Source organism: Tinamus guttatus, unplaced genomic scaffold (assembly GCF_059628265.1).
Source record: "Tinamus guttatus ecotype Peru unplaced genomic scaffold, ASM5962826v1 Tinamus_guttatus_pri_ptg000194l, whole genome shotgun sequence".
NCBI classification, from domain to species: Eukaryota; Metazoa; Chordata; class Aves; order Tinamiformes; family Tinamidae; genus Tinamus; species Tinamus guttatus.
In genome coordinates this window covers 874,189-894,295 of record NW_028288728.1, presented here as the reverse complement: position 1 = coordinate 894,295, position 20,107 = coordinate 874,189, and the positions used below count along the sequence as shown (strand labels likewise).

At 64.2% G+C, this 20,107-nt stretch overlaps 1 protein-coding gene across 1 annotated transcript in view; it reads left to right on the top strand.

Annotated features, from left to right (window-relative positions):
• The window catches only part of NOL4L (nucleolar protein 4 like), a 51,096-nt gene extending 34,452 nt beyond the window's left edge, over nucleotides 1-16,644 (top strand). Inside the window, exons 5-11 of the mRNA XM_088523574.1 lie at nucleotides 1,607-1,748; nucleotides 10,564-10,835; nucleotides 12,125-12,310; nucleotides 12,395-12,586; nucleotides 12,745-12,867; nucleotides 13,387-13,588; nucleotides 16,032-16,644. Of these exons, the coding sequence (XP_088379700.1) occupies nucleotides 1,607-1,748; nucleotides 10,564-10,835; nucleotides 12,125-12,310; nucleotides 12,395-12,586; nucleotides 12,745-12,867; nucleotides 13,387-13,588; nucleotides 16,032-16,231 (1,317 nt within the window). The 3' untranslated portion in view covers nucleotides 16,232-16,644. The remainder of the gene's footprint in view (nucleotides 1-1,606; nucleotides 1,749-10,563; nucleotides 10,836-12,124; nucleotides 12,311-12,394; nucleotides 12,587-12,744; nucleotides 12,868-13,386; nucleotides 13,589-16,031) is intronic.
• Nucleotides 16,645-20,107: the final 3,463 nt, after the last annotated feature.

Here is a 20,107-nt window from a genome sequence, read left to right as displayed (position 1 = left end):
GCTGCTGCCCCTTGCAGGAACCGGGCCCGTTTTACCAAGGCAGGACACGGATCTTCCTGGTCTGTGCAAGCGTCCCCAGCACTTGGACCCTGCAGGAGAGGTTTCCCAGCGCTGCGGGCGCCTGGCAGGTGCCAGGCCGTGGGCTGCAGGGACCTTGGCATTTGCATGTGTCCCTTAAGCTGCGGCGGTAATCTCGGGTAAGCCTGGGGAAGAAGGGCAGATCCGCGGGGCCGGCCCCGCCGCGCGCACAACAGCGCTGTGAGAGCTGCCAACAGAGAGGGCTTTGTGGGGCTGCGGGACGGGGCTGCCCCGGGGCGCCGCCGTCCCCGGCGGGCGCGGGGCTCTCGCCGCCGTCCCCAGCGCGGTTGCACAAGCCGCTGATTCCAGGAAGCTCCTGGAGAGGCGAATCCGGGCCAGGGAGGACAGAGCGGGCGAGGGAGGCGCCAAGCAGATCCCGCGGACGTGTCTGCTGGGACCGGGAAGGGGAGTGAAAGCCCGAACCTGTTTTTAAAGCCGTTTGTTTGTCCTCAATAGAAAGGAGTGGGCTAGAGGTGGCAGGCAGGGCCCACGCGGGTCCCGGGGCGCAGGCGTCGGGAGAGTCATGCCCGGGCACGAGGGCTGCACCAGGACCCGCAGCCTTGGGGAGCCCTTGGAGCAGCCCTGGGAGCCCTGGAGCCGCCCGCGGGGGCCGTGGCGGACCGGGTGCTCCGGGGCCGCGGCTCCGCTTCCTGCGCGGCCGCGCACGGGGAACTTCAGCTCCGGGAGGTCCCCCGGCCCCTCCTTTCATTGAGAGCCTCCGCGCTGCCTTCACGGCGAGGGTTTTGAAATCCTGCGGCTGACCTTTCCGGCTCTGGAAGCCATCCAAGGGCTGTGTCTGCGAGTGCTGGGAAGGTTGGAGAGGAGGGAGAGGGAGAGAAAATGTCCTTTCAGCTGCAGGAGTGGGAGAGAGGAATGCGTGCGGGGCTGCTGGCGGCTCTCCCTACGGACATAGAGCCGTCCCCACTGGCGGCTGCGGAGCAGGGACGCGATGGGGACGGCAGTGCCCCCGCTCCCGCCCCGGGGTCTCCCCTCCCGCTCGGCCCCGGCCTCGGGAGCGGCACCCGGGTTGCAGGTGCCTCTTGCAGGGGCCGAGCGGGGTCTGGGAAATGGCCGCTGCTCCCGGCGCTGATCCCGGCGCTGCCCCGGCCGCCTCGAGCCCTCCTGCCGCACGAGGGACTGCGGCCCCGGAGAGGTCGGACATTTCGCGGAGCCGCTGGGGCAGCGTCGCGCCCTGCGCTCACCTCCCACACGCCGCCCGCGGCGCCGCGGAGGATGGAGATTAAAGGGTAAACTCCAGGGCTCGGCCATCCGCTGCTACAGGATGCGAGCGCTTTCTAATTGTCCTCAATTAGAGACAGTGCCATTGCTCAGGCAGGCTGCGGGCAGGAAGCAGAGCCGGGCGCGCTCCGCTGGGAAGCGCTACCTATCCCAGAGCGGCCCCAGGGGCTGGGCTCGGCTCCCGGGCAGGAGATGGGCAGGTTTTCCTGGGGGCAGGAGCGGCTAAACCAGGGAAGTGAGGAGGGAGAGCAGCCTCGGGCCGAGTTAACCCTTTCCCGCTTGCTCCTAGGATGAGACCTCGGTGAGCAGCGAGGACTTTGACATGAACGACTCCACATGGATCTCAGCTGACCAGCACCTCGCGCCCAGCCTGAGCCCCAGCCAGGACGAGAGCATGCGCAGCCCGCAGCCCCTGCCCGGCCCGGAGGACGGTGAGCGCGCGGGCGGCCTCGCGCCTCTGCGGCTCGTGAAACATTAACCAGCCGCTGCGATCGGGTGTCCCGCCTGGAGGATGGATCTCCTGACAGCTCAGGCTGTTAGCCGCTCGCTCTCCCAGGCCTTCCCATTCAGCCTGTTGGCTCCCGCTCGGAGAGGCCCTTCCCAAGCCTGTGCCGATGGTTGTTGTGCGGGGACTGCGCTCCCGGCACCTCCAGGGGGGATTTGCCAACCCCACTTGTGAGGGACTGGGTTTCCCCAGGTGATGTTCTGACCTGCAGGTCCAGCACCTCTGTCTTAGGCAGACACTTTGCAATGGGGACCATGGTGTCCCACGCACCTTAGGCAAACTCGTGCTTGATTCCCCAAGGAAAACGCGCGGAACCAGCCAGAGCCGAGCGCGCTGAGAGCGGCCGAGGGTCGGGGTGTCCCTGCCTGGCGCCGGCTCAGGAGGGACGGAGGTGCCACGCGGGCACGCTCGGTGCGAGACGGTGGGTTGGTTCTGCGAGACGAGCTCCGCTGGAGAAATGAGCGGGTAAATAAGTGGCAGAAGTAGGAGCTCGGGTCAGAGTGCGTCTCCGTGATGCTTGGAAGGCTCTGGTCGTTAGACTGTTACTTGGCTTTTGCTCGGGAGCTTGAATCCCTCATTGTCTCCAGTGCAGAGGCTGCTGGAAGAGCAGGAAGGGAGCAGAGGAGGCAAGGGACAACTCGGATCGGGTCAGTGTTGCTTTAAGAAAGGGGCCTGGAAAACCACCCCAGAGGAAAGAAAGGGCTTTTGTGCTGGCAGGTCTCCCTGGGGTGGCTCTTAGCCACTTGTGTGGCCAGCGGCAGCCATGGGGCCTTGCTGCTTTCTTTATTCCAGCGCATTGCGGCCACTTCGGTTTCTATTGCAAATCTGCCGTTTTGAGAAACTGCTGTTTTTAGAAATGCCAGCGCAGGAGCAAGGCAGCCCGAGTGAGGATGTGAAACCTGTGTGCGCTGCGCCGCGGGCGCGCGGCGGCCGCGGGCGCTTCTGCTTGCACGAGACGCCGCGTTCCGGCCAGGCCGCTGCCGAGGGACGGGCATTTGGTGCCAACGCGGCTGGCACTGAGCCCGCCTCGGCAACGCCGGCTCCTCGGGACCGGCCGTGTCCGCACACGCCGCGTGGATGGTGGCACCGTGGCACCGTGGCACCGCGCCGGTGCCGTCGGCCCGTACCTTGCCGTGCCGCCGAACTGCGCCCGCCGCGGAGCCGCCGCTGCCCCTTCCGGAACGACACCATTCCCATCCCCTGCCTCAACGTTGTGTTGTTCAGTGGGACAGTAACTTAACAGGGGAGCTTTTGGGCCAATCAGGATGTTCTCACTGAAGCTAAATCCTTTCTCTCTGCACTCTTAGGAAACTCTTCCAATTTTTTATGCTCTGTGACTTTTCTCTTTAAAAGTAGGTAGCCTCTTTGGAGCCCTTCTTGGCTTCTGTTCTTTCTTTGGTGAGGTTCATTAAGGAGCTTAATAAAGTGCAAATGGTTCCTCTGGAAGGAGCACAAGCATCTCAGCACTCACACGGACCAGGGCTGAAATAGGTGGAGCTCCATGGTGGAGTGGAGGAGGAAGCAAGTTGGCCTGGGCTTGCTGACAGCACCCTGCAGCTGGAAGCCGGGCACTGGGATTCCCATCAGACTGTCCGGCTTTAGGGAATGCTTCGTGGGCCTGAGTAAGAGGAGTCCAGCTCCACCGCTCTGCTGGATATTCCGGGTTTGTGCCATGTGCTGAGGTGCTAAAATACAGGCTGATGCTGCTGGGGCGCCAGGGCTTGGCCCGGTCCTTCTGCGAAGCCGGGGCTCCCACTGGGGACGCGTGGGCGAGTGAAGGGGAGCGAGTGTGACCCGAGTGAGGCAGGGGCACCCGGCAAAGCGAGCGCGGAGCAGAGCAGAGCGTGGAGCAGAGCGCGTCGGCTCGGCGGGGACGAGCGGTGTGAGCGGGGCAGGGAGGGCATCGTGCACGAGCTGCTGCTCGCACTGCCCGGCTCCCTGCTCTCAGTGTGGGGGAGCAGGCTCTGCCTTTGCCGCTCCAGCTTGTTTAGGCCATGCGGTACCAAACGCTCCCAGGGGAATCGGCCGTGCTGGAGCAACCAGCGCGGGAGGCACGCGGGTCCCTGGAGCGCAGCCCTGCTCCTGCCAGCACGGCACGGGGCCCCTTCCCGCTCCGCTCCCGCTGCTCCGGCCGCATGGCCGGGGGTCCGCGGCGCCGCCGGCCGCTCCCCCTCCCGCCTGCCTCCTGCTTCTATCCTTCCTCCTCCTCTGGAGCGCCCAAACGTCCCGCATCCTGCCCTGGGCAGCAGCCGCTCGCCTCCCTCGGAAAATCCTCTCTGAACCACTCTCTTCTGCTGTCATTTCTCAGTAAAAATGCTTGAAATACATTTTCTATGAAAAGCTTCCTAAACTATGAAGTTTTACTGAAGAGCTTCCTATCTGGATAGCGGCACGGCGAAATTATTCCACACACTTGTCAAGGAAGTCTTGTTTAAGGTGCTCGAGTAGCAGCTGGAGGACCTGCAGCGCCCCGAGGAGCAGGGTATAAAGCAGCTCGGGGGAAAACCCCCACCTCATTCTGCGCCTCTCAGCGGCCACGGCGGCACCGACGGCCCCGCGAAGCGGCGCCTTCCATTTTCTTCTTTGTTCCTCATCCTGCCGGCCCCAGAATGGAAAATGTGAAGCTCCCCCTGGCCCTTCCCCGCTAGGATGTTACTCACGTCGTAAGTGGCGCGGCAGGAAGTGAGGGGATACCCAGGGCTGCAGCAAGATCAACATGAACTTTTTACTCCCGAGGCCGAGCTATTGTGCAGGACATCCTGGAGGGACGCACGTGCGGGAGCCGGCACGCACGCGGCAGCGAGCGCCCCGCGGCTCCCCGGCACCGCGGACACTGCCGCTCTTGGTGCTCCCAGCACCGCGGGCATCGCGGCTCCTGCAGCTCCCCAGTACTGTGGGCTCCACAGCTCCCGGTGCTCCCCAGCACTGTGGGCACTGTCGCTCTTGGTGCTCCCTGGCACCGTGGGCATCGCAGCTCCCGTGGTTTCCGGCACTGCGGGCTCCACAGCTCCCGGTGCTCCCCAGCACTGTGGGCACTGTCGCTCTTGGTGCTCCCCGGCACTGCGGGCATAGCGGCTCCCGCTGCTCCCTGGCACCACGGGCACTGCCGCTCTTGGTGCTCCCTGGCACCATGGGCATCGCAGCTCCCGTGGCTCCCCAGCACTGCTGCTCTTGGTGCTCCCTGGCACCACGGGCATCGCAGGTCCCGTGGCTCCCCAGCACTGCTGCTCTTGGTGCTCCCTGGCACCGTGGGCATCGCAGCTCCCGTGGCTTCCGGCACTGCTGCTCTTGGTGCTCCCTGGCACCACGGGCATCGCAGGTCCCGTGGCTCCCGGCACTGCGGGCTCCACAGCTCCCGGTGCTCCCCAGCACTGCGGCCCTTGGTGCTCCCTAGCACCGCAGGTACCGTGGCTCCCTGGCACCGTGGGCACCACAGCTCCCGGTGCTCCCCAGCACTGTGGGCTCCACAGCTCCCAGTCGTCCCCAGCGCCGCGGGCATCACAGCTCCCACTGCTCCTCGGCACCACGGGCATTGCGGCTCCCGGTGCTCCCCGGCACTGTGGGCTCCACGGCTCCCGCTGCTCCTCGGCATCACAGGCATCACAGCTCCTGGTGCTCCCTGGCACCACAGGCACCGCCAGTCTTGGTGCTCCTCGACACTGCGGGCATCGCGGCTCCCAGTGCTCCCTGGCACTGTGAGCACTGCTGCTCTTGGTGCTCCCCGGCACCGCTGCTCTTGGTGCTCCCTGGCACCGCTGCTCTTGGTGCTCCCCAGCACCACTCTCCTTCTCCGGTGGCTGCCCGGCCTCTCAGCGCCGAGCTCCAGTCCCGGCCTCGCGGCTCCGTCTTGCCCAGGTCGCTTCATGCGTGAACAGCTTCGGTTTGGTTTTGGTTCTGTCTCCATCTGTCAGACCCTGTCTCCGTCCACAGCAGAGAGCAGCGCAGTGAAATCTCTCAATTACACACGACATCTGGTATGCTGGGCCGGAGCGGAGTCTGCGGGCGCGGGCACGCTGTAATCCGTCGCTAAGTGCAATGCCTTTAAAAAGAAAACAGCCAACCGAAGGCCCCAAACAGCATCGACGACGTTGCCAACACTCAAACTAATGAGCAGACACCTGAGCATCGCCGCTCACACGGCGCCTTCTCCTGCGTCCCGAGAGCTGCAGGGCCACGGGAGCAACTGCCCCAGCCCCGGGCAGCGCCTGCCCACCCTGCCCGTCCACTGTGGAAGGGGAAGATGCTCGAGGGTGGGATGTGCCCTCCCCGGCACCGGGCAGGGCCCCTTCGCCGAGGTCTCCCACTCCTGCCCTCCCCGCAGGCAGCGGCTGGCGGCTCGTCCTGAGCGCCAGGAGCAGCGGCCGCTAATCCAGGCCTTGGAGAAAGGACTCTCTTAACCTGCTTAGCCCCGAGCGCCCGCTCTGCGGGGCTTCCCCCCGGGCAGCCGGGCGGAGGGAGGCCCCGGCTCCGCGGCAGGGGCTCCAGGAGGGATCCCAAGGATGCGCGCGGAGGCGTTATCCCAGTGCGGCTCCACGGAGCGGGGAGCCCCTCGGCACGTCCGGCCCCGGGACAGCAGGGACGGTCCCGAGGCAGCCCCAGGACACCCCTCCTTGCCTTTGCTGCCACGTCCCACAGTCGCGGCCGCGTCGCCGTTATTTGGCAAGATGGCGGCGACGCACAGCGCGCTCTTAGCTTCCCTAATGCGCCGCTTCGGGAGAGCGGCCTTCCTTTCGGGAGGGAAGGCGGTTATCTTGCAACACACGCGCCAGGAGCCAGCACCGCCTCGTGCAGCAGCGTCGGCTCCTCCTGGAGGACTTCAGGCGCCGGCCGCTCACCGGGGCAGCCGGCACGGCCGCCCCACGCCGGCTCCGTCCGCGCTCCCCGACAGCCGATACCCGCAGCCTCCTCGCAGAGCCGCGTTGCGGTTTATCGGGGTCACTTAGCGCAGGCAGCATCGGGTGTCACCGCGCTGCTCCGCTCCCCGCCCGGCCGGGCTTCCCTCCGCGCTCAGCTTCTCGCTCCAGGTAAAACCTGCCTTTTCCAGACAAAGGGAAGCGGCAGCAGGCTCGACTTCCCGCAGACCACAGCGGCTTTGGATGGCTGGCAGGAGGAGCCCGGTGACCCCTGGCCGCATTCACCTTCCTCTGCGTTTCCCAGGCTGCCAAACCCTCATTGTCTTCAGGGTTTCCGCCAGCAACGTCGGGTTTCCCTCTCAGAAAGCCTCTCCTGGAGCCCTCAGCAAAGCTAGAACCGACCGTCAGGCTTGACCTTGTCTTGCTTTTCTGCTTCCTCTGCCTCCCTCCCAGCCATCAGTCTTGGAACCTGCTCCTGCTTTTCCAGGGCCTCTCTCTTGTGGCCACGTTGCCCATGCGACAGGGCAAATCCCGGGTGGGAATAGGCAAGGGCTGCCAGTTCTGCTCTCATCCTGGGGCTGCTGTGGCCAGAGGAGGGTTGGAGCAGCATGGGGATGGATCTGCCATCCCTCAATCGAGGGCGGCGTGCTGGCAGGAGAGGCAGCACTGCATCGAGAGGAGAGGAGAGGAGAGGAGAGGAGAGGAGAGGAGAGGAGAGGAGAGGAGAGGAGAGGGAGAGGAGAGGGAGAGGAGAGGAGAGGAGAGGGAGAGGAGAGGGAGAGGAGAGGAGAGGAGAGGAGAGGAGAGGGAGAGGAGAGGAGAGGAGAGGAGAGGAGAGGAGAGGAGAGGAGAGGGAGAGGAGAGGGAGAGGAGAGGAGAGGAGAGGGAGAGGAGAGGGAGAGGAGAGGAGAGGAGAGGAGAGGGAGAGGAGAGGAGAGGAGAGGAGAGGAGAGGAGAGGAGAGGAGAGGGAGAGGAGAGGAGAGGAGAGGAGAGGAGAGGAGAGGAGAGGAGAGGATGCGTGTCTTGCTACAGCAGCCTAGAGGACACGTGTCCTCGCTCCATTCGCAGGGGAAGGAGCAGGGCACGGGAGAACATCTGGCACGAGGCTGGGAGCAGTGAGGGCGCAGGGCGCCGCGGGCACCGCTCGGGCTGGGGGCAGCAGCGGCGCAGGGCACCGCGAGCACCGCTCAGCGCTGCCTCGTGCGCCTGGAGCGCGGCCGGGAGGCCGGAGCACAAGCGGGAGGGCGGCCGCGCCGAGGGGCACAACGGGGTTTGTGTTAACGGGGCAGCGCGGGGAGCCCCGGCCGGCCCCGCTCCGCTCCGCGCCGGCTCCTTCCCATGCCGGCTCCTTCCCGCGTGGCCCCCAGCGCAGCCCTGCACGAGGCCCCGGCCCACGCGGCCTCTCTAGTCTGCATGAAGGCTCCCTGCTCCGCGGGAGCCTCCTCCCCGCCTCCCCCTTCTCATCTCTTTTGTGAGTGAATAATTTATGGCACTTTTCATCCTCCTGGCCGCTGTGCCAGCCGCCGCGCGCGGGATGCTGGCGGCGCGTCCCGCCGCCGGTGGGAAGCTGGACGCTCCGCGCGTGGCCGCGCTGGGGACGTCGCCCGCGCGGGGTCCGGCCCGAGGCTGCGGGTGCCGCCGCGGAACCGCGCGCGGAGCGGGCCCGGCCGCCCCGTGCGGAGGTTCCGTGGGCTCTTACATAAGCTCATTGTTTTCCGAGTCAAAAGGGGTTTTGTCTGCGCTCTGGAGATGTGACAGGAGGAGGAACAATTTGCCCCATTCATGCGAGCGCTGCCCGCGGCCGCAGCCCGGCCTCGCCGCGCGGCCGCCGCTCCCGGCCTCTTCCCTGCCGGCAGAGCTCCCGGGGAGCAGGTGTTGGAAATCTCCCCTTCCCTCCTGATCTCTGCAAATCCAGTGCCGCCGAAATCAAGGATAAGCCCGAAGCCTCTTCAAAATGAAAACGCTGAGCCCTGATTAATTCATTTAATAAGTGACTGATCCCCTCCTCCCCCAGCACCGCTACCCAAGGAGCCATTTTGCGCTGGCGTGCGAAGCGGCATCCCGGCTCCTGGCATCCCAGCTCCCGGCATCCCGGCTCCCGCGCCTCCGGAGCCCGGCGCCCAAGCGTTGGAGAGGGGAGCGGAATACTTTGTTTTCCGACCCCAAGACCCAAGCAGCTCAAAGTTCCGTTGTCTTTATGGTACCATCTGCTGCAAGGAGGGCAGGGGGCTGCCAGTTCCGCTCCTTCCCGGGTTCCCGTGCGGGCTCCCGCGGGCACCGCGTTGCCCACGTCGCTGCTGCCCTGCTCTCCGCACGGGGAGTCTCCCGAGGGCTCCGGCCCTGGCGCAGCGGGATGTGGGGAGCAGGGCCGCGCGCTCCCGCCCCGGCACCGCCGTGCGTCCAGGGTCACTGCAGCCGCCCCGTTGGGATTGGGGACATCGGCCTCTCTGTTCCAGGCTGTTTCTCCGCCTACAAGACGGGATTAATCCACTGCTCTATATGCAGAGGTTCAGGGCTAGCACAACCCAGGGAAGATGTAGGAATAAGAAAATTATCCATTTGGGTATCCACCTCGCTGCGTGTTGCCTCATCCCTGGGTTATCAAATTGCAGGAGGTGCCAGGCCCCTGCTCTCGCTGCCCGTTTCATTTCCTCATTGCACTGGGGCAGCTTCCTAAACACACTTTCTCGATTGTTTTCCGTGTTTTGGGGCTGTAGCAGAACCGAAGGTGCCCCATGCAGCAGAGTGAGGGAGAAGCCCGTTTTGGCCTGCGCGTTTTGGGCAAGGGCAGGCCGCAGCGCCAGGGCGCTCGGAGCGGCGGCTCGTGCCGCGGTGCATGGGCATAATGCTGCCTAATCCTGCCGAGAGGCATCGCGGGATCAGGCCGGAGCTCCCGCCGGGCGCGGGGGGAGGCGGCCCCAGCACGGGGGGCTCCGGGCGGCCGAGCCGGCACCCATGGGCGCTCGCGGGCGCTGCCGGCCCTGCCGGGGCTGCGGGGCCCGCGCGCCGGCTCGCCCGCCCCGTGCCACCGGCCTGCCGGGGGGCGCCGCGCCGCAGCAACGCCGCCCCGGGATTAGCTCAGCTCCGCTCGCCGCCCGCACGAGTAAGTGGATCAGGGCAAGGGAAAGGAGGGGGAGGCAGGAGCCTCCCGCGGCGCGCGGCCGCAGGAGGAGGTCGGAGCCGGGCGAGGCCGGGGCAGCCGCTTTGTGTCAGGGACCCCGGACCCGGCGCGGGTGCAGGGAGCCTCCCCCGTGCGCCATGGGCTGCGCTCGGGGGGGAGGCGCCCGCGGCGTCGCGGCGCCGAGCGCCGGTGCCACGCGGGAGCCCGGGCACCGCCATCTGCTGTCACTCACTGCAGCCTCTTTGTTCGCGCCCGGCGCTGCCGCCGGAGCCGCTGCCACGTGCTCCCGCTCCCGGCGGCAGCGGCCGCTTCCCCGGGCACCCGTTGTCCCTTTTTCCCCAACCTCGGTGGGCTCGGCAGCTCCGGCGGGGCCTGTGTCCCAGCTCCTGAGCTTGCAGCCTCGCTGCCCTGCAAGGCCCTAAATTGTCCTGGGTTTTGGTGCCTGCTAAAGCGCCTCGAGAGGAGAGCCCCGGCGCAGGGCGAGGACGTGCCCCTTTCCTCCTCCCTGCAGCGCAAACACGCAGCTAAAAGGACCAAATTCCAAAGTTCTTATTCACGCAAAAGCTCCGCTGCTGTCAGCCGAGCGGCTCCCGGGACGCCTGGGCCCATGGCCCGGGCCAGGTGCGTGGGGTCGCGGCAGAGCCGGCTCCAACCCCGCGGGCGCGATGAGCCCGGGCAGAGCCGAGAGGGGCAGGGGAGCCGGTGCGGGACGCGGGGGTCTCCCGTGCCCCGGGGCCGTGGGGCTGACCCCTCTCATCCCTCGCAGACGACTCCTCGTCGGAGAGCTGCAGCGGGAATGGCTCCTCCACGCTGAACCCCTCCACGTCGAGCAGCACGCAGGGCGACAGCGCCTTCCCCGACATGAACGGCAATGGCCCGGCCGCCCCCATGGACTTCGCCGCCTCCGCCGACGACCAGCCCATCAACCTGTGCGACAAGTTGGCGCCGGCCCACGGCCCGCCGGCCTTCCAGGGGGACGGCTGCAGCGCCGACGGGCTGCGCAGCCGCGTCAAGTACGCCGTGAAGGCCACCGCGGAGGTAGGCACCGCCGGAGCGCGGCACGGCACTGCCGGAGCACGGCATGGCACTGCTGGAGTGTGTCATGGCACTGCCAGAGCGTGGAATGGCACTGCCGGAGCACGGCATGGCACTGCCGGAGTGCAGCACTGCTGGAGTGCAGCACTGCTAGAGCACAGCATGGCACTGCCAGAGCATGGAATGGCACTGCCGGAGCACGGCATGGCACCGCTGGAGTGTGGCATGGCACTGCCAGAGCGTGGAATGGCACTGCCGGAGCACGGCATGGCACTGCCAGAGCACGGCACGGCACTGCCGGAGCATGGCATGGCACTGCTGGAACGCAGCATGGCACTGCTGGAGCGTGGCATGGCACTGCCGGAGCACGGCATGGCACTGCCAGAGCATGGAATGGCACTGCCAGAGCATGTCATGGCATTGCTGGAGCACAGCACTGCCAGAGAACGGCATGGCACTGCCAGAGTGTGGCACTGCTGGAGTGTGGCACTGCCAGAGCACAGCGTGGCACTGCCAGAGCGTGGAATGGCACTGCCAGAGTGCGGCACGGCACTGCTGGAGTGCAGCACTGCCAGAGCACAGCATGGCACTGCTGGAGCACAGCACTGCCGGAGCGTGGCACAGCCCCTCTGGAGCATGGCACGGCCTTGCCAGCGCGCAGTATGGGACACAGTGTAGAAGCGGCGGGTGCACTCCTGGCCTCTGAGGACTCTGCTGCTGCCCCATGTCAGGGAAGCAGCCCGGGCAACCTGTCCCCAGGGCTGTCCCCCATGGCCGTCCCCACCGTGGGACGTGGCACCCGCCTGTCCTCGGCCCTAGTTAGTCGGGGAAATGGCCCCAGCCTGTTCAGTGCCTCCCTCCATTGCATTTCATGGGCAGTGATGGTTGGTGGCTGGAGAGCAGGGCCAGGCTGGGCTGCACCCCTTGCCCTGGGGACAGCGGGTCACCCATACACCTACCAACAGTCCCGCTCCCAGCACCTTCGAGGGCCATCCCACACTCTGGGACAGGGGACGTGCCACCTGGCCAGGGTCAGGCCAAAGCAAATCTGTGTTTCCTGCCTGTTGGGCCACCACGGCGTCCTTAAGGTCACTGTGTCCTTCCTCGAGCCGAGCAGGCAGGAGCTGTAAGGCTGGGGCACGTGCCTGGTGCCAGGAAGCTCCCCGGGTGCCCACGTGGGTCAGGGGTGCAGGGGGAGGAGAAGGTGGCACCCAAGCACGAGGGGCCAGCAGCCGCGGATGTGCCCGTGTCCTGGGCTGGGGCTCCCGCTCCTGACTGCCTGTCCCCTGCAGTCCCCTCCGTACAGCTCCGGCAGCTACGACTCCATCAAGACGGAGGTGAGCGGCTGCCCCGAGGACCTGACTGTCGGCAGGGCTCCCACGGCCGACGAGGACGATGACGATCACGATGACCATGAAGACAACGATAAGATAAATGACTCTGAAGGGATGGACCCGGAGAGGCTAAAGGCCTTCAATGTAAGGACAGAGCCTGGATCCAAGGCGCACGGCAGGCCCACTTTGCTGCCAGTTCTCTACTCACCTTCTCTCTTCTCTTCACAGATGTTTGTGCGCCTTTTTGTGGATGAGAATCTGGATCGAATGGTTCCCATCTCCAAGCAGCCCAAAGAGAAAATCCAGGCCATCATCGAGTCTTGCAGCCGGCAATTCCCCGAGTTCCAGGAGCGGGCTCGCAAGCGCATCCGCACTTACCTCAAGTCCTGCCGCCGCATGAAGAAGAACGGCATGGAGATGGTGAGTGCTCTGACGCCCCGTGCGCGCGTCTGGGAAAGCATCTGTGACCATGGGGTGCTCTGGGCAAACGCCAAGGATTGACTTGGAGTGTCCCAGAGAAGCAGCAGCTCACTGTGACCGTGTGTCCCTAAGCGTGTTTCTGTGTTGTGTCCTCCCAGACCAGGCCCACGCCTCCTCACCTGACCTCAGCCATGGCAGAGAACATCCTGGCAGCCGCCTGCGAGAGCGAAACGCGGAAAGCAGCCAAGCGGATGCGGCTGGAGATCTACCAGACCTCCCAGGTACGGGGCTCTGCCCCCGCGTGGGGACATCTCCTCAGGCCTCTGCAGGGAGCCGGAGGGGACAGGCCCGGCCAGCAGCTGATTTTCTGGGGCCTCTGGTCTGTGAGCACCGCGGCCGCCGGTGTCGCCTTGCCCGGTGCCACGGGAGACAGGGCAGGCGCCACGGGCAGCGCGGCCACGGGGACCCGCCAAAGGGGTGACGGAGCTCGTGAGCAGGGAGCCCACGGGGCGCGTGGCAGCGGGGAGGCGCTGAGCGGGCGTCCAGGCTGAAGGGAGAGGCACGAGGCAGCGGCCGAGGCAGCATCTGCAGGGATTGCAAAGCTGGAGACAGGAGCTTGAAAGCGCGGTAGAGGGAAATGGGAAAAGCCACTGGCCAAACTGGCCAAACATTTAAAGCTGTTGTGGAAAGCGGCAGCCTCAGGAAGGGCCCCGCAGGGCACCCACAGCTGCAGCTCCGTGGGGCACGGCGCTGCCCGCGGGGGCCGCGCGCTGCAGAGCGTCCCTTTGCCTCCCGTGCAGGACGAGCCCATCGCTCTGGACAAGCAGCACTCCAGAGACTCCACGGCCATCACCCACTCCTCCTACTCACTGCCAGCTTCATCTTACTCCCAAGATCCAGTCTACATCAATGGAAGTCTGAACTACAGCTACCGCGGCTACGGCTCCCTGGGCGGCAGCCTGCAGCCACCGGCGTCGCTGCAGACGGGCAACCACAGTAACGGTGAGCGGGGCGGCCCGGGCTCCCTGCGCCCGCGGAGGCCTCTGCCCTGCTCATCCCGTCCCTGCGGCAGCGGGGGCTGAGCCGGGCGCGCAGGTGGAGCCGACGCACAAAGGAGTGTCGCTGCAAAAAAGGACACTCCGAACCGCCTATTAATTATTAACCGGCGCGGGCGCCTATCGCTCCCCTGATCTTGCTGCTGGCAGGAGCCGGTCCCTGCGCTGGGGACGGGATGGGCACTGGCGGCTGCCGCCGGTACCGGGTCGGCGCAGGGGTGGGACGCGTGGCAGGGACGCGGGGCTGGCACGACGGGGCGAGGGAGCGGGAGGAGGGTGCAGGCCAGGCCCGTGGAGACGGGGTAATTTCGTAATGAATAAGCGAAGGGTGAGAGCAGGGTAGTCCGGGTCAGAGCGGGACACGGAGAGGAGAACCGGGTACCTGGCCCTGCAACGTGTGGCTTAAAGCAGCCCGAGGAGACGGCCGGGCCCTGCAAAAACCTGTTGGCTCCCCCGGGGCCGCTCGCTCCTCCGCTTCCTTCCCCTGCCCTTGGCCCTCCCTCCCCGACGGGGTTGGGATTTGAAAGGATGTGATTTCCGGAGTCCTGGAAGATGCCCGTCTGGGATTAACTCTTATCATCCCTTCCTAATGCCTCTTAACCCTGAATAAAGGTCCCACCGCAGTCTCCAGCTGCTGAGACCTAATCCGGGCAGCTCGGGCTCCTCAGGCTCCTCGGAGCCGGGCGCGGGCAGCGGGGGCTCCTGTCTGTGTCCTGGTGCTGGTCCCGTGCCGGGAGGCAGCAAACGGAGCAGCCTGGCACCGCTCCCGTTCCCCGTGCCCCAGAATAGGCAAACAGGCCCTGGCTAGAGGCATGCAGGGCGCCAAGCAGCAAACTTACTGCTTCCGAATGGATTTTCAAACCTCTCCTTCCCGTTTTTTTTCCCCTCTGCCTAAGCTCTTTCCCAGTCCTTTAAAGGTAAGCACGAGCTGCCGTGGCATGGGCAGGAATTCCGCCAGCGACTGCAGCTTCTCCCATGCGTGTGAAGCTGGCCAGGGTTTGTCACCCAGGAGGAGAGATGCTGCCTCCACCATTAGGGCCATTCGAACCCAGTTCCCTGTTCCCCGAGCTCCTTCCCCCATCCCTGGCTGTGGGGACAACACAGAGCTTTGCTTACGGCGCCTTTCCTGTGCAGTGACACGGCTGGCACGGTGGGGCCACCTCCCCGTGCCGGAGCGCTCCCTTCGCAGGACGTGCTGGAGCCCTGCGGCATCGTCACCCTCGTGACGTGCAGGCTGCCACGGCTGCCTCCCGCCTCCAGCACAGCTCTAGGCTGCAGCTGCCCTCTCCTCCCTGCTCTTCCGCCCAACCGTGCGGGTCTCCAACCTCCTTTGGCCTCCCTTGTAGTCCAGCACAGAGATAAATGGGGCTTTTGCCCTCACCTTTAGCGAGTGAGTCGTTCCCAAGCCATGTCCCTCTGAACTCCCCCAGCCCCTCAGCTCTGCCATCCGATCCGGTGTTATGTGCCAAACCCTTAAGGTTTAGTGTTCACTGAACTGCAGAGCACTTGGTAGCTCCTCCCGAGAGCAGCGGGATGCGGATGGCTGCGTGGATGTGCAAATGCATCTGCAGACAAACACAGCAGGGATTTAAAATAACCCCTGGATCCTGGAGATTGAAAAAGTCATGAAATTAAAGCTGTTTAGGGCACATGGCAGGGGCTGTAGGCTGAGGATGGCCCCGAAGCAGAGGTGCATTGGTGACGAGATGCTCACTTGCTGCGGAATCGGAGCAGGGAAGCACCTAAGAGAAAGAGGTATCCTTGGCCAGTAAGGAAACCCTAGATTCTGCAGGAAACCTATGGAATAAGTGACAAAATGTAAACCCCAGGAAGCTTAGACTTCCCCCAGCCATTACAAAAGCAGTAAAGCAGCTCTGTCGAGCAGCGGCCCGTGGGTCGCGCTGCCGGTGCCGCCTCGGGCGGCCGACCCAGCAGGTAGGACGAGTGCCGAGGTTTCCTCTTGGCCGGAGTGCCCGGCGCGGGGTGGTTAACCAGCAACACGGGCAAACCCGCCCCGGGCACGATGGCACTCGTCAACACAGGGGAAAGCAGGAGCTGGGAGACGTTTCCCTCCATCCTGCAGGGCTCGAGCCGCTTTGCACGGCGGCGCGGCAGCCGTGCGGGGCACGAGCCCTCGCTTTCCACGGAGCACGCTGCAGGAAGTCGATTTTGCCGCTTCGATTCCAGAGCTGCTTTCCTTGTGGATGGTGTAAAGAGAGGGAATTATTTGTGCTTTCTGGGCCAGCCTCTCCCGCAGCCAGGGCCTCCCCGCACCTCCCACAGGTGCAAAGGTCCAATAAAGCCCTGGCCCGGGCGCAGCGACTGCTGCTAAACCCTCCCTCCGCGCAGCCGCCAGCTCCCCCTGAGCCCGTCTCGCTTTGCGCCCGCAGGTCCCACCGATCTCAGCATGAAGGGGGGCGCCTCGAGCAGCGCCCCGGCCAACAGCAGCAGCCGGGGCATGCAGGCCGCGCAGCTGAGCCCCACGGAGATCAGCGCCGTGCGGCAGCTCATCGCCGGCTACCGGGAGTCCGCGGCGTTCCTGCTCCGCTCTGCAGATGAACTGGAAAACCTCATTTTACAGCAGAACTGACTCCGTGCGTCTGCATCGCTCCTCCATTGGAAGACAATTTATACCTGCTAGAAAGAGGCTCCCCGCGGTGTCCTGCTCAGGAACACCAGCGTCCTCCCACGAAGCGGCGGGTACATGTAGTTTTAGAAGGTGGAACCCAAAAGACCTGTTTTCTTTTACACTCCAAGCACCTGGGACTTCAGGCACAAGGACACGTTTTTGACGCGCACCAACACGTGTGCATCGAGCTGACCCGAAGCCAAACCTGCAGCTTGGAAGGATGTGGGACTTTCAAGGGCAGAAGGGAGCCTGGGGAGGTTTGGGGATGCAGATGTATTTAGAATAACCTTTGTGGACCCAAATGTTAGGATCCCGTCCCCAGATAATTTTCAAGTCTTAGGTGAGCTGAATCACATATTTATTGAGAAATGGACCCTCCTCTCCCCTTAGTAATTTATTTTTCTGAAAATGGATTCTTTTGAGTTTGTACAGATTGCCAGTTTTTTGTCCGTCTGAGCAGAAGGAATCGATTCCTGTGAAACACCACATTCCATATCACGACACTACGCATTTCCAGGCAGCTCCGCGGGGCGCCGCTCGCCCGCTCCTTCCCGGCCGCCAGCGGGAGCTGCCCGGGGAAGAGGGGCTCCCGCTCGGCGCCCGCTCCCGCAGCAGCTCCCGGGGTCTCCGTGTCCTGCAGAGCCTCCAGCCCCGCAGCCCTGCGGCCCGGAGACGCCTCGCGCTCCGCTCAGTCTTGGCGGGTCAGAGGAAGAAGGAAGGAAACACCTGCGAAGCACCGGCTCGCGTTCCCAGCTGTTCTCTACCTCACTCTCCATTGTGGGCTTTTTCCGGGGCTGGCTGAGCCGGCTCTTGGGACGGGTAAGTGCGGATGGCGCTGGGGAGGCCGCGGCCGGAGCCGCAGGGCCGAGCGCGCGGGGAGCTGCTGCTGGGCGGCAGCTCCGGGGCCCGAGCGCATCCCCAGCGTGTCCCCGGCGTGTCCCCAGCGTGTCCCCAGCGTGGCCCGGCCATGGCAGCCCAGCCCCGGGGCAGAGCAGGGAACGGGGCGCTCACGGCGAGCGGGGCCCGGGCGAACGCAGCGGCTGCGAGCGACGAGGCAGGCGACGCCCGGCAGCAACGTGGCAGAAGTTCTCTCTGGGGCGCAGGCTTCTCCCCGCTTTTCCTTGGCCGCAGCCCTGGAACAAGCCCACAATTCCCAAAGTGTGGAAAGAAAGCAGTCGGATACCCGCTGTGCCCGGCGGCCGCCCTTGCCCAGTCTCGCACTTCGTCTTGCTCAGTGCAATACCCAGCAGTGCTGCTAAACCGTGGCCGGGGCGGCCGCCGCCGGCGCCTCGGCCTCCCCGCTCCGCTCCAGGGCCCGTGTCGGCACCACGGGATAGACTCACTAAACGGGAACGCGCGTTCGCTCGGGTTGGGTGCAGAGAGCTTCCCTCTCCGAGGCGGCTCCTGGTTTTGAGGCCGGCGTGGGCCCGACGCTGCAGCTCCTTGCGGCGCGAGGGCCGGCGCCGCGCGCTGAGGCGGCCGCTCCGTCCCACGGCCCTTATCGCGGGTGAGGAGGAGCGGGCGCCATCCCCCGTCCCTGGCGCCGGAACAGCACAGGCTGCTGCTGCTCCGGGCCGGCCCCGCGCCGCGAGGGAGCAACCGCCGCATCCGCCGCTGCCCTCAGCCCTTGGGTTTTGTTGGGAGCAAAGGGCCGTGTTCCCGTCCCCGTGCGCAGCCCGGGGGCGGTTTGCGGGGCCGGGGCTGGTGGCCGCAGGCAGCTCCGGGCGGCCGCGCTCATCCGTGTGAGCAGGGCTCAGCCCGCTGCTTCCCCGCTCCGCACGAGCCCGCTTGGTTTGGCCACCGCGTCCTCCCCTACGTGGAATTTATGTAAATATTTATTTTTGTGTGAATACCATGAAGTAACGACCCTTCTCAAGGCGCGTCCCGCGGCCGCTCGGGAAGTCCTGACGCTCAAGCGAGAGGCCGAGACAATCGCTCTCCCCGGCTCTCTCTGCGGGTGTCACCGCGTCGCTGCCTCTGCTCCTGCCGGGGGCCACCACCAACCTTAGCCATAAATTTGCCATCCAGCAACTCCAAAAGAGGTGACCCAGGGGCTTACGAACAGGTACCATCAGATACAGTTCGTTTAGGGTTTCATTTCTGCGAGGTTTCGCGGTCTTTACCAGATCCCCTTTAACCTGTCGTAGCAGTAGGAACGTGTAGTAGCTCTTGCACCTCTGAGGGCGCTGCTGGAGCGCCGCGAGACGCGGCCGCGCGGAAGGAGGGAGCGCAGCCCGTGCGCAGCCCGACGGTACCGACGCCGCTTCCCGAAGCCCCGGGGCAGCCGCGGCCGTGACGAGCTCCGACACGCGGCACCGGCCGTGGCTTTGCCGGGGATTTTTGGTTTCTGTTCCCAACCCTCTCGCGAGCTTCGCGGTTCCTTTGCGGGGAGCTCCTGGGCGCCCCGGTGCTCCCGTCCTGCCTGCGCCAGCGCCGGGCGCTGAGGGCTGGGAATCCCATCTGGGTCGCCACAAGCGGGAAGGAGCAGGATCCACCGGCTTGCCAGATCGCTGAGAGGTGGAAGGAGGATGCTGGGTTAGCAAATGGTCTGGACGGTCTTTGTTTTGTTTAAGAAAAGTTAATCAGCGGCGGAGGTTTTTTTTTTTTTGTCCCTTTTTTAACCACCACCATCCTGCCCGGATGTGCGGTTCCCATGACAGGGTTTCAGCATGGGAACACGTTCCCAGGACCCCAAGCAGATGTCACTTGTACCTCCCCATCCACAGGGCCGCTTTGCTCCCAGAGGCGGCCGCTGGATTTAGTACCAGTTCATTAAAAAATAAAAATAAAAATAAATGCTGCTTTGAACTCAGAGGGTTAATATACTTTTGATTTGTAATTTTTTGTAAAACTTTTTACAAGGTAGCATAGTATTTCACCAGAATATCAACTACAATCCGTCCATGGTCTGATTTTTATATAATTTAGTGGTGCTTTAGAAACTTTTGTTTGGTTGTTTGAGAGCTGTACAGCTCAGTTCTTCGCCTGTATCTACCTAAGACCAATGTGAACCTTTGTATTTTTGCTCCTGATTTTGGACTCAGTGAAAGTGTACTGTTTACATGTACAGAACTCCCGGCCCCTGTGTGTTCTGCACGAGCTGCTGTTGAGGAGGAAGCTGCCCCGAGCCGGCCCGTCTGCTTAGCCCAGCCACACGCTGCTCCGGATCCGCACGCGCCGCTCGGCTGGAGATGGGGCTGCAATTCCCAAGGGGGAATTGCTCCCGGAGCGCCCGAGCCGGGCGGGAGCCCCCGAGGAAGCCGGGGGGAACCCTCATCCCGCGTAATTGGAAACACACTTTAACTAACGTGGTTAAATGGCCCAAGATGGGAAGTTCAGATGAAGGTGGCAGGAGAGCGTTCCCTCGGGACAGGGGGCTCCGAAATGAAGCAGAGGAGAGATCTTCGGAAAGCCGGGGCTTTCCGGAGGGCTCAAACGGGAAGCATATGGCACTTAATCCAGCTTTTAAGGTGACACTTTATTGCTTAATCAATTGATTCGTTTTGAAATGATATTTTTGCAGATAGGCACCTATGCAACTTAATGTGGCTCTTAAGCAGATGAGCACTTCCTCCTCAACGAGCTTGATAAGAGTTATTTGTGTTATATACTGTGGATTTTTCCAGTAAATGTGGCTTAATATTTTAATTCTTAGAATGTGTGTCTATTATATATGTGATGCAACTTAATTCTGTTCTGTTTGTGGAATGATTAGCACAGGCCAACTCCCTGTTCCCCTCACTTAACAAAGACCAATGAGCTGTTAATCAAGCTGTTATCTCCATGGTATTACTTGCTAAATGCACTGATTTCATAAGTATGTGGAATCCTTTTTTT